Raw genomic sequence first — 14,100 nt, 5'->3', positions numbered from 1 at the left:
TGGGTACTGTTGCAATTTACGGTTTAATGTGCTATATGAAGGTATAGGAAACGTTTGTGTAAGTAATTATACCCACTCACACCAACACTGAATCTTAGCTTTAGTGATTTGACAATAGTTTCTTTAGACCATTCATGCATTTTGTTGGTTAACAACGCCATAATTTGGTCTTTATTCAAAAATGTTTCTAACAACTTTGATCGATCCTCTAGTTGTTGTTTAAAATTTTCATTTGTCTGTTCTAGATATTTAACAAACTGCTCATTTGCTCTTTTGAAACGGTCGTTTTTAGGAATACTAGGTTTTTAGATTTTGTAATGAAGGGTGAGATTATTCTGAAGGATGGCAAATAAAAATGTTAAATATTTAAACATGACACATTTTTGTTACTTTAATTAACATTTCTTCTTTAAAATACATTACAATAAACGTCCAAGTCAACACACAATACATACATTATACATAATGATAAATTGATATATTCAATACTAATGCGGGCGACATAGGAAGAAATCATTAATACATATTATTTAACAATAATTTATAAGTTAAATAATGAGCTTCAAAAAAAAATATTTTTGTGAACCTTTTTCTTTTTTAAACATACTTAAAAACTTATGGCAAAATGAAATATCAGAAAAAGCTAAAAGCTTTTGCCAAATTTATAAAACTGATTTAGATTAAAATAAAATTTGCCTAGGGCAAATCCGTCTCTAACACATAGGTCACATAGGTACCTATTATAGCAATAATAATGGATCAAAATATAATAATAATTACTATTATTTTCATTACAATATTCTTGAAATTTCGACATAATAATAACGAGAGACGACGTGCACTCCACGTTCACAACATTTTAATTAAACAAAAAGAACGTCATATTCTCTAAAATACTAGTGTAAAATAATAATCATAAAAATACTAATAATAATCATAGAATTAATAATAATAATATTAATAATAATAATAATAATAATAATAATAGTATCTACATTATATAGGTAATTATACAATTTACGATAATTTGATTGTTATAACTAAAGTTCCAGTTTACCCATATGGTTTTCCATGTCTTTACTGAGTATATGCAGTTTTGATTTTACTTTCAAGTAGTCAGTTGTAAATTCACATGGAAAATTGATTGCTGTTCTTTAGTAATGATTGTTGTTAGTTTTTGGTCTCCTGAAAATTGATTTTCATGACTTAACACTCTTGAAGTTAACCACAAATTATATTATAATATATATTATTTATGAAAAAAAAAGAAATTCAAAATACCTTTATTGCTTTTTTTGCAAGATACCCAGAAGACATAAATTGTGGTACAGTTTAAGTAGTGGTGTTATTGCCATCACCATTATTCACACCAGATGGTAATAATTCTTGTTTAACACATGTTTCTATTCTTTTTTTTGTCATAGGAGACTTATTGATTTTATTAGATGGTAATTTGAATTTAGGAATTTTTGGACGCTCGTCCCAAGCCTCTGAAAAAAAAATGTATAACATTCAGAATTAACATTATGTTTGATTCTTATCTAGCTATTTAAAACAAAAAGTTATGAATTATGGATATTGAATATAGAGTAGAACTATCTTTATAAAACTAAAAAATAATGTACAATTTGTAAATAGGAGTATATAAAAAAATCTGATTCATTTTTAGCATACCCATTAAATGTGATACTTTATTATAACTAATATGATATGGATTGGGCAAATCATATTTTTGGTATTTTTTGCGGTCAAAGTGTTTTAAACTAATTTTTACACCGAGAAGTATATCATTCATCCATTTCACATTAACCACTGGTATTTTAAAATCTAAAGCTTTGTTTATCATTGCACCTTCTAATCTATAAAAACAAAATATATAAGTACATTTAATTATTTAGTAGAAAATTATACAATTTTAATTAAATAATATAGTAAGACACAATTTATATTTATAGTTAATTGCGAAAATCATTTAAAACAGTGGTCCCAATCTTTTTTAAGACTGTCGCCCCCCAAGGATGAATATTAACTAAACTTATTTTAAGCCCATAAGTGCATGCATATTTTGTACTTTTAAATGCACTAAATTCCTAGTCTTACTAATAAATGTGGGACGTTGGGACATAGGTAATCTATAACCTATATTCTAGCCTAACCTATCCTATATATCTAGAGCAGTGACAGGCGTTACAGATTTTGCTATAATGATCTTTTTACCCATAAGAAATTTATCGATTGTGAAAACAATCATACGTTGTAGCGCATAGTATCTATATTTTAGGTTTAGTATATTACAGTAAAATTCAGTTTTATTGTAAAGACATACACTCACCTACCGAGTCAAAATTTTTAATTATTTTTATTGTTGACTAAAAATTTCAATTTAATTATTCTGTTGGGGGAAAAAACTATTATAAATTTTTAACGGAAATCTGACTTATTCAAACTGATACTCATATTTGACGATGGTAGAAATATGATAAAGGTGACTTATTTGAAGGTTTTCCATGATAAGTCAAATCATATGGTATATGTTATATAATCATAAATTATGTATGGTTTGATATTTTAATTAAATATAAAAACATGTGGACGCATACAACAAGAGTATCAAATTTTTTGTGAATCTCATTCGACACTAAGTTTAATTCATACCAGCGCCCTCAAAGCCTTTTTATGGCCGCCTAAAAGACTTTTATTAAAAAATAAAATTTTGTTTGAAATAACTAAAAATTATCATATGTAGATATACGTGCAATGAGTAACAACCAAAATCATGATTCAATTCAGCTCGCTATATACGTATGTAGGTATAAAGTTTTTAAAACAGCCATATCAAACTCAAATTCTCTTGGTGAAAAATTTGTTCCCCCCAGTGTATTAATGAAAGTGTAAATTGGCCAACTACAAAAGACTGAACCATTTATATAATTATATTTTTCTAATATACTCAAGAGCTTCATAGTCAGGGTTGGGATTTTATAGCACTTAAAATTGCATAAATATGCTCTATAATATTACATTAAATATCGCTAAATATGCGCTAAAAATATGCAATAAAAACAACAAAATATACAAAAAAAGATATTAATAATTAATAATATTTAATCACTTACAAATTATTATAGGTAGTTACTTAAGATTTGAAATAATTTAGTCACTCTGATCAGAATCCAAATGAATTGACTAAATAACCCATTCAACGCTCGTTCGTTGATAGACGGCGATTGATAATCGCAGTAGAAATCGACAAAAAAAAACCAAACTAATTTAGCAGATAACAAAAATTAGAAACAAATACCTTATACCAAATTATCATAAGCTCTGTTTTTAGCTTACTCTGCTATTTTTTAAACATCTCATATGAAATATGCAAATGCTGTAAAATCCTAACTGTTGATAGTATTATGAAATATATCCACTCATTTATTATTTTTATTTTCATGCATAATGCGCCACGAGGTCTGAGTCCATGTGTACCACCCTACAACCATTAAATAATAACTAAAACTTAAAAACATGTTTATATATCATATAAGTGAAAAAAATATGGGAAATATAAAATATAAGAATTGTAGTACATAACTTGCAGGATTTTCTGAGAAACTAAATACTTTTTAAAGTAGATAATGAATGTTCACTGGTAAAATAAGAATCTTCATGTATCTATACAGTATGTTTAACTATGAAGGGAATACAAAAAATATTTAGAATGCCTGACGCTTAATTTTATTTAGAGTTTTTTACTGCATAAAAGACTTATTATTAGGGGCTTCATGCCCTTAAAAACCTTAAACTATGCATGCACTTATGCCCCGGAGAATCACTAAATATGCTATTAAAATATGCAAAAAAAAAACATAATACCTATTGGATAAAACCTTTTTATTTTAATATCTAGATAATCTTTTAAAAATTATAAATTGTAATTTATAATAATAATCTTGTATATTAACAAATTATTGATAATTTTCTTTTCCGATTTTTTTTCCTTTTACATCATGTTTTAGTGAATCACGCACATGGTGTACCAATAAGTAACAATTAGAATGATCAGCGAGGAAAACAAACACTAATTTTAAAATATTTATTTTCTATAAATAATTAATCATACTAATATCTGTCCATGATATGTATTGAAAAGTATGTTTTTTTTATTAAATTATAAAACTTACACCTACAAATTATAAAAAAATTTTCAAAAATGCACTTATAAATGAAAACTAGTCAAATATGCAAAATATGCAACTATAAGTTTTAAATATAAACTCGCATTGCTATGAAACAAATTTCTATATTACCTAGCCATGTATTTAATGATTATTTAAAAACATGCAAACTCCTAGAAGTCCCTAGCCCTACTTATTATTATACCTTTTTTTTAAAATATAACATTTAAAAAAAACTATATACACAAAAAAACAAATTTATTAAATTGTACCCCTCCATTTGAAGTCTGTAGTGAATTTTAATGACTTAAATTTTTTAATCAACTTGTTAAGTTTTTTTCTATCTAATATTATGTCTAATTTAAATACTATTATGTAAAAGGTAATATTCAAAACAATCATTTAACATATAGCACAGGGATGGCAAATAGTATTTGTTCAACATGGCAATTTATGACACAGTTAAAAATGCGCCACTATTTATATTTGTTAACGCATAGAATTTTTGAAAAATATAAATGAAAAATTAATCATAATAATATAGAAATTAATTATTAAAAAAATCAACTTTTATTAATTGTTAGAAAAATTTTACTTCATGTTTAAGATTTTTTTATGTCTGGTTAATATGGGTTATTGCTATCAAGGTATATTAATTTATATAGATACATAAAACTATGAAATTCTTTTGGGTGCTATCAAAAATTTTTCGCTTGCCATTTATTTGCCATCCCTGATTTAGCGTATTATTATAGGTACCTCATAAATCTCAAAATTTATATTTATCTTAAAATACTTTTAATACCTATATAATATGATTATAAAGTGTATTAATAATAAATTCTTACTTCAGAGCAATTACGATGTAAGTACTACGGGAAATTTTATTGTTGACCGTAGCACCAGTCACTTCAACCATTGCTCTAACTTTATAATAGTCATTTTTGCTAAAATTGGCAATGGCTATTTGTTTATTTTGGTATGGCAAATTATCTTCACTGAAACATAAAAATAAAAAATAATTTATAATTATTTTTTTTAATTCTGCACAAAGCAAAAAAAGGTTTAAGATTTTATAATACCTAATAGTGATCTCTTTTTTATTTTATTTTTTTTGACAACAATTATCATATACAATTGTTAAAATTGAATTTGGATGGTTCTTTAAATAGGTCACTTTTTATTCATTTAATAGCTATTAAAGTACTAACCACTATATTATAAACTCTATACTCTGTTCAAGTTAAGAAACATATTCTTCGGCAACCAGTTTTCGTCGGGCAGCAGCCAGGCAACACCCAATTGTCCCCAAACCATTTCAACTATTTTACACTTTCCATGAAGTATTGCCACGCCACTACGCATACTACGTTAGCTGTCAATTATGTTTCTTAAGAGGACATTGCACCCGCATGTGTTGTCTCCGTTTTACAATGTATAACATGGCAAAAACTGTTTTGTGCAAGAAGGCTGCAGAGTCATAACTAAGAAACAAAATTTTCACTAAATAAAAAAGAGAACTTAAGCTGTGCAATATCGTTTTTTTATTTTTTTGTTAATGGAGTTTGAAAAACACAAAGAATAATGGATTTTGAAACAATAAGAACTTTTTTCATATAAGTGATATCAAAAAAAAACAAACAATATTGCACAGCCAAAGTTCTTCTTTTTATGTGGTGAAAATTTAATTTATTAGTTATGACTGTAGCTTTCTTAGTTCTTTACCACGCAAAACAGTTTTTGCTATGTTGTACATTGTAAAACGGAGACAAAACATGCGGGTGCGACGTCCTCTTAACTTCAACACAGTATAATTAAATATTAATAATATAATAAAAGCAATATTTTCGCCATCAATTTTATCAACCTACCATAATATTAAGAGTAAAATAAATTACTAATTGCAATAAGTTATAAATAATATGTACTTAAGTAAATAAAATATAAAAATATATCTCAAACTGACAGACCGTATCAGCTCAGAATCGTTTTTGGTATACAATGGTCAATGATATATCAATATTATACACCTATTAAATATAATATTATGTGCTACAGTGTAAAGTAGTAATTATTATACTAAGTTATCTACAACTTAATTTATGGGTGACTATTTATATTTTTATTCCCAAGTAAAAATTAATCAGTTACGATAATGAAATAGGTAATAGACTAAATTTGTATTTATTTCAGTTGTTAGTAAAAACTAGATTGCAAAACAACCAAAATTGAATTTTTGTTAAATTATTAAAGAAATACAAATTGACCTGGCTTAATTATTTACTGTGATACATCTATATCTGTAAATATCCAGTCAAACCTCTATAAAACAAACTTGAATATTTGTTGAAAAAATTTGTCAATTAGAAGTTTCTTAGAGTGAATTGACTTCTTATAAAATTTAAAGGTGAGATTATCAATAAAAATAATTATTTCATTGTATAGAGTTTTGTTAAATTGAGATTCCACTTCACATATAAAAATAAAACAAAACATATTTTACCTGTATGGTATCGGTAAATGATGAGCTAGCCAAGGTTTTATTATTTTCTTTGCACCAATAATATCCCCGAGCCAGTAATCAGTTACGCATTTTTTATGTTGATTTAAACCCTGAAAAAATTAATTTGTCAATAATTATTATAGGTATTTACATAAGATAGCAATATGTTATTTTTACTCTAAGAACTTCAACATTTTTTTGGGAGATACCAATCACATGTGTAACCATATTTGTATAATGATATGCAATGGTTCCACCATGCTCCTGAATACAATGTTCATTAAAATATAAGTGATTGGTCGCTCCTGCTACTTTTCTAAGATCATCGACAATCCAAAAATGACAATTTGATAGAAAACCATCAGGGGATGCTGCAAATTAAAAAAATAAATAATGGTATTAACTTTAATCTATGTATTAAATTATATTTTATTATCTATTAAGACATATATTTTACACACAATTAAAACTTAGCAAGTATTAAAAGATAAACGTTAGTATAATAGGTATGCTATACATTTTTTTAAGAAACTATATAAAAATATTAAGGTAAGACGAGGATTTATACTCATATTTTTTTGGCTTAACTCAAAACTAATGACAGTAACTAGGTACTTTAAATTTTCACCAAATGTTGATCAGAAATTTTAAAAATATTTTGTCTCATATTGAGCTGTTTATAGCCATGACAAATGTTCAAATTTATAAATAATTTTTCACCACTTTTAAAGCTTAGGATCATTTTTTAGAAGCATTTAAAATTAAAATGTTATAAAATTTATCAAAATCCCAAAAATTTGCAAACTATTTTGTAGTTAAAGAATTTTAAAATGTTCAGATTTCTAGCTGTGGTTTGAAAATGTAAAACAAACTTTCTAATAAGTAGTTCATACTCTAACCAAAAAATCTAAAAAATAAATAAGCACAATATTTTGTTTTAGATATTTTAAGTTATTTGACCGAAATTAGATGCCTATTTAAACAAAGAATAACAATTCTAGTTATTTTGTTATAATTTAAAAATATTATTTATAGGTACTTTAAACTTTTTAAGCATAACTAATATACTTAATATACACAATGCGATTTTCAAATGTCATGTTTTCGGCAAATATTAACTGAACTTACTAATAATAAAAACTGTATATGCAATAACATCATAAAATACACTTGGTAATATAGGTTGACAGACTTTCTTCGCTCAGAATTGTTTTTTGTATACACTGATTTTAAATAATTTAATTTAGATTTAACACATCCATTATAGTGGCTTACAAGACATCGCACCCACATATGTTGTCTCAGTCTTACACACTTGCGGCATAGCAAAAACTGTTTTGGCGTGAAAAAATGTTTGATGTAATGGACAATTAATATGAAAATTAAAAAAATGGTTATAACGAAGGTGCAGGCTGTGCTGTCGGTAAACGGAATTTGTAGAGCCTAGAAGCGCTTTATTATGACATTTTCATTGAAGGATGACTATACCAACCCATTAGATAAATTGAAATATGATGAAAATTGATAACAAACCTAGATAATTATTTCCGAATGACAAAAACATCTGCACATGAGCTGGGATTCATTTTATCTGGGATATCATTACACACGGCATTGTACTTTATAATAACATTTACTAAAAATATATATATTAGAACAAAGCCACTTAATATTTACTAAATATTTTAATAATAATAAAGTTAATTTAATTTATGTTTATTTAATTAAGCTGATATGAATCTTATGGTTTTTTACTGTAGAATATTATTTTTATCCAGAAAAAGATTTATATTATATATCTTACGCTGAAACTTAGGAGACTGTATTTGACGTGGAAGTGTTATTTTCCTTCTAGTATTCTGAAATGGATTCATAAATTAATTCAAATAAACATATTAAGTAAACAAAATTTTTTGCTCTTTTTTTTTAATGACCTTCAATTTGAAATACATAGATACCTATGTCGGAGACATTACATAAATTTTTATTAGATTTTAACACTTGACTGTAAATAAATTATGTTTTTGAATTGAAATTCAAATTGAAGGCGAAACATGTACATTATATATCACACAACATTATAATTGTTCATTATAATAAAATATATTATACATATAAAAACTTTAAATATACCTTTGACGATGTACTTGGTTGTTCAAACGCTATTTCTGATTTTAACTTTTCTATTTCAGATTTTAATTTGCTAAATAATAAATAATATGAAATTAATAAAAAATTGCTGAATCAGAACTTAACCTCAGATATTTAAATTAACATAAAAATATTTATATACTTGAGCTCAGCCGAATTCCTTGCCTGATATTCGTATACCTCTTTTTGCAATAAAATCCTTTTACTTCTCTCTTCGTTAAATTTGTAATCTTCAGATGCACTGTGTAAAAATAGATATAATTAAAATTACGTAAAAAAATTTAGAAGTTTTAAAATTGCATTATTTTATGAACTAACAAAATTACTTACTCTTTCTTTGGATTTATATTAATCTCATTACTACCATTAAGGTGATCTGAATATATGGCATTTATCTCATTAAAAGCAATTTGGCTTTCTTTTAAATTATCCTCAGAGGTATTAAGTTTTGATGTGAGATCATTCATTCTGAACTGGTACATTATATTGGACATCTTAACATTACTTAATTGCTTGCTAAAACAAAGATTCTAAATTAATTAATTGTAATTTTTTATTTTTGATTATAATTAATACAAATAAGTTATTGATAAGTGTTTTTAGAGTTTCAGTTATACGAATAGAAACTATTATATAATATATATTGTTCATTTATCCTGCTGATTTTTTCCTGTGATAAATTATTATTGATTTATTATTTTTTTAATACATTTTATTTTTAATTTTCATTGCTTAATGAGTTCATTAGAAAACCAAATTAAGAATTGAAATTTTAATTATTTTTCTATAAAGTTTAATTTCTTACAAAGCATTAAATATTTATATAGTATATTATATATATTTAATTTAAATATTGTACGATTTATTAATCTGCCAGACTTCAGTAAATAAACGTAGAAGACCAAATTGTAAATTAGTTTAAGAATTGAAAAGCTTATAAATTAAGTCTATTGATAGTGTCTTAATTAAAATTTAAAAAATCTATTTTAAATGAGTTTTATTTTTAATCAAAATTATTATGAATCAGATTAGTACTGAACATTGATATCCAAGTTGATATACTAAATATATATACTAAGTATACTTTGATTTGTTCAAGTTTTGTTCAATATTTTCAATATTATTTGTAAGTATACAAATATTTACTGTAACGAGGCCATTTCTTCTGTGGTTATAACTGTAAATAATTGACTGTCCGTTGGAAAAAGTTTGATGACTTGGGCTATATGGCTTTTACAAGTCGGACATGAGCGTGCTTTAAACCTTTGGACATACAATAACATTAAAAATTAAATTTTTTCTTACAATAAATTTATATTAAAATATTTAGCAATATTAAAAAATGTCTCACCTATACCATTTCCTAATACAATTTAAGTGGAATATGTGTCCACATTCTGTAGAGTGAGAAGATTCTCCTAAAAGTTCATCGCAAAGTGTGCAAGAGAACAATCTCTCTAAAAACAAAATCCAAAAAGAATTAATTAATTTGAATTCAATTATATATATTCAAAATTATGTATATCATTCAAATGAATTAATATAACTTAAAATATAAAAGTAGCTTATTTCATACATAAAAACATAAGACACATATGAAACCTTCATAGATTGTAAATTTTATCATAATATTTTAATATAGTGACTATACATTTTTTCAACAGTAAATTATCTTTTTGAAGAACTAATACTATCCAATGACACAGGATAAACGATTTAAAAAATAATTGTTGTAACTAAAATAAAAACTTTGTGTTTATTTATCCCTGGGAAACATAGGCGGTCCAACGGGTGAAGCTTCTGCAGCCTGTGCTCGTTAGCTTTTAAAATTGTTAAATTATTGACAATATAATATTTATAATAATTTATTTATTTATTAAATTATTCATCATTATAAGTATGCATAGTACGAAGAAGTTATAAACTACCTACTTGATTTATTTAAGCCAAAATGTAAAACTAAGACAAAAAGTTGGACATCTGTAATCTCAGTCTGTTTCGAAGCAAGTACCATGCCTGGTAGTACTGTAGGAAACAAGCTAAGTGTAAAGTGGAAAATAAAAATAATGTTCTACATGTCCATAGCAGTATGCTTGCTGTCTTAATTTGGCCCTAGTAAATTCTCAGTGTGAAAAGGAAAATTCATTGTCCAGTTTTAAAAATAATAGATGCATATTTAATTTTTTTGGAACCTACTTTACAATTGATTTATATTTTTATCAAAGGAAGTCCTACTAGACATGTTATTTAAGAAAATATAATTGCATCATTCAGTCATGAATTTACATCATTTAAATCATTGTCTACACACGTGTTTGTGTGCGTGTGTGTGTGTGTGTGTGTGTGTGTGTGTGTGTGTGTGTGTGTGTGTGTGTGTGTGTGTGTATACAATGCAACTGCGTATAACTACAAAATATATTGAAATATATTTTAGGTATACAAAATAATGATAATAATTTACTGCACTCACCGTTTGATTGCTGCATGCTGGTACAATTATTACTCGACGGAGATCGGCGACCGCTAAGCGTAAATTACGTTACGTAATCCAAAGACTACAGTACAGTACAAAACCGAAAACAGCGCTGCGAATCAACTGTGCAAATCAAATAATTATAAAAATAAAATGAATCGCAAACAGAACGCGTAAGTTAAGTTTTGCTAGCCTTACCAGATGCAGATGGGCAACCTGTATATTTTCGGGAGTAAACAAAAACTATGAATATTATCACCGCGGCCAAATCAGTGTGGCCACAGTGCAGGTATAACATTTCGTTTGCTCCATGACAAAAAAATGACGCGATTGCTACCTGTCACCAACATTGAAATTCATACTAACTAGTAACTACCCGATTTAGCCTTCCATTCTTTAGGATCTGACTTTTACATCCCTTAGGAGTTGAGTTATCTTGGCCTCTAGTTGCTGTTTGTACGATTTCCGTGTGACTTATTAGTTGACCTCTGACCAAGTATGTAAGTTATTTAATATTCTTTTAGTACCTATAGTCTATACAATTAGGTTGTGCTATAAAATTTAAAAATGGATAGTAAAGAAACGGGAATGCGTTGCTCTGTACAATTTTGCAAAAGTAAAGCAAGTACTAGGAATATAAGTTTTTTCCAATATCCAAAAGACGATCGTCTAGCATTATGAATAAAAAATTGTGGTTCCAGCAACATACTCTACACATTCCAATTCAATGCTGTCAAATGCATCCACTGTATTCACCTAAAAAAAATATTAAATTATATAAAGGTACCTAAATGGCTAAATATTTAAAAATATTATTATGATGGTTAATGTACAGTTCAAAATCTTTTAACAAATTAAAAGTTTCTTCCTGAACTGATGCGTTTGTTGAAGAATTTTTAGAATACAATATAGCATCTTTAGTTTTGTGACATTCTTCATTATTTAATATATCAGAATCTTTAATTATTTAACTTGTGAAACACTCATTGTTTTCAAAGAAATTATCTTCTAAATACAGAAACTGTATATGTGTTGCTTGTAAAAACGAAATCTGAATGTTTCCCCAAAATATATCATCGGAGACTAAATAATGTACATAAATGAAATAATTTTAAATGTGAGCTGTTAACATTAAAAAAAAGTAGCCATCAAACTTATAATGACTAAATAAACTTTAATTTAAAATCTAATGCTATAATATTATTACTTGCTGATCCAGCCATTCCCTTTAGATAACTAAACATATTTTCAATAATATCTTGGTTTAATTTTCTTGTAAGAATATATGAAACTTCAATTTGTTTATGATCATTAAACAAATTCAAGAGTGATGTATTCGATATTATTATTCCTATAAAGTATAAATTAACAAACATTTATATTCATTTTTATTCAACATCATACTTATTTGTATAATTAATGTACCTTTTTGAAAAGGAAGTAGTGTTTTTTTGTCGTGAATTCTCATATTTTGAATAAATGTTGTCATCTTATTAATTAATTGTTCTTGATTCTCATAATCTAAACCAAAACCCTTTGACACCTTGTCATATTTATCCTGAGTATTAAATAAATCAAACCATTTATTAAATAAATAAATAATTTCAGAAGCCTAAACAAAACAAAACAAAAATGTAAAAATCAAATTTTTTCTGAAGAAAATGTTACCTACTTACATCTTTCCAATCATTTATTTTTAGGAGGCCTTTTGCACCAAGGAAAGTGATTGCTTTTGAAACAGTATTCAAAAATACCTGTGTGGCCAATTTCACATTCATTCTAGTGGGCCCTTCTAATGAAATGTGTCTTTCACTGACCTTATGTGCAAATTTTAAATCATGACCATCATTTATTGCCATTATTTCTTTAATAATCTATTTCCCAACATATTTTCGATTGAGCAAAACAAATCCTCTTTAAATATTATAATATGATTAAATATAGATTTTTTTTTAAAATCTTACTTGTCAATGAAATGGTTTTGTGCCAACTTTAACAAACGCGGAATATCTGCAAATACATGTATTTGTTTGCACGTTTTTGGATGGCGAAATGAAGTATTTTCAATTGTAATTATATTCCAAACGACTCGAAACGCTTGGGGCGTTAGCTTTAGCTGAGGCAAAATAAATATAATTTTAACATAACATATAAATACCTAATTATTGAATTACCTACAGCGGTAAATCCGGGACGTCATCGTCCGTCACGTACAGACTGTGTCGTTTTTTAAATAAGTACCTAACCCAGAGGTTCCCAACTTTTTTTGACTCACGGCACCCTTAATCGTTTTTTAAAAATCCGGAGGCACCCTATGTTCTAAATTTTTATTTATTTTTGTTTATGAATTAATTAACAATATTAATTTATAATTAAAGAACTTGTAGAACTTATGTGACACTTGGGCTTGTTTTTTTTACACAAGTCTTTTATTTGTGATCGAATAGTTGAAAGACATACTCTCATTTCTTCTTTAATGAACTCCATTTTTATTCGTTTATTTGATTTTATGTTTACAAGAGTGGAAAATCCTTGTTCACATAAATATGAAGTCGAAAACTGCGGTAATATTTTTAGAGCTTTTTTTGCCAATTTCTAAGTGAGTTTTTTCAACCTGAATCCAAAATTCATTTAATGAAACATTTTTGTATTTTAATAAAAGAGTTCGATTGTTTCGTATTTCGGCGAGCTCTTCTTCTTCTTCAAGACTGAATTTGGTTAAACTTATATTTTTATCAAATGGGTCATTCATCCAATCATACTCGGAAATATCTAAATCAGGAAAATACTTGTCTATATTTTCT

At 26.4% G+C, this 14,100-nt stretch overlaps 1 protein-coding gene and 1 long non-coding RNA gene across 2 annotated transcripts; both read right to left on the bottom strand.

Moving 5' to 3' along the window:
* Nucleotides 1–391: 391 nt before the first annotated feature.
* On the bottom strand, nucleotides 392–11,341 carry LOC132936724 (PAX-interacting protein 1-like). Its single transcript, XM_061003483.1, has 13 exons — nucleotides 11,294–11,341; nucleotides 10,175–10,280; nucleotides 9,970–10,086; nucleotides 9,154–9,339; nucleotides 8,966–9,064; nucleotides 8,806–8,875; nucleotides 8,477–8,531; nucleotides 6,850–7,043; nucleotides 6,673–6,782; nucleotides 5,018–5,167; nucleotides 1,675–1,859; nucleotides 1,282–1,490; nucleotides 392–1,185 (listed from the first exon to the last, which is right to left on the bottom strand). The coding sequence occupies exons 1-12, from the start codon at nucleotides 11,307–11,309 to the stop codon at nucleotides 1,333–1,335; spliced, it is 1,446 nt and encodes a 481-aa protein (XP_060859466.1). The 5' UTR covers nucleotides 11,310–11,341; the 3' UTR covers nucleotides 392–1,185; nucleotides 1,282–1,332.
* A 1,700-nt stretch (nucleotides 11,342–13,041) lies between these two features.
* On the bottom strand, nucleotides 13,042–13,658 carry LOC132934198 (uncharacterized). Its single transcript, XR_009662995.1, has 3 exons — nucleotides 13,475–13,658; nucleotides 13,261–13,412; nucleotides 13,042–13,170 (listed from the first exon to the last, which is right to left on the bottom strand). It is a non-coding gene; the product is annotated as an uncharacterized LOC132934198 (long non-coding RNA).
* Between the last annotated feature and the right edge of the window lie 442 nt (nucleotides 13,659–14,100).

Source organism: Metopolophium dirhodum, chromosome 1, assembly GCF_019925205.1.
Source record: "Metopolophium dirhodum isolate CAU chromosome 1, ASM1992520v1, whole genome shotgun sequence".
NCBI lineage: Eukaryota > Metazoa > Arthropoda > Insecta > Hemiptera > Aphididae > Metopolophium > Metopolophium dirhodum.
The sequence above is the reverse complement of the archived record's forward strand: the minus strand, read 5'-3'. Positions and strand labels throughout refer to the sequence as shown.

What these genes read in the sequence shown, in the direction of transcription:
- LOC132936724 (XM_061003483.1), bottom strand. An exon ending in AGGAATTCGGCTGAGCTCAA is followed by an intron (nt 8,876 to 8,965) that starts GTATATAAATAT and finishes TTTATTATTTAG; the next exon opens with CAAATTAAAATCTGAAATAG. An exon ending in TACATCGTAATTGCTCTGAA is followed by an intron (nt 1,860 to 5,017) that starts GTAAGAATTTAT and finishes TTGTTTTTATAG; the next exon opens with ATTAGAAGGTGCAATGATAA.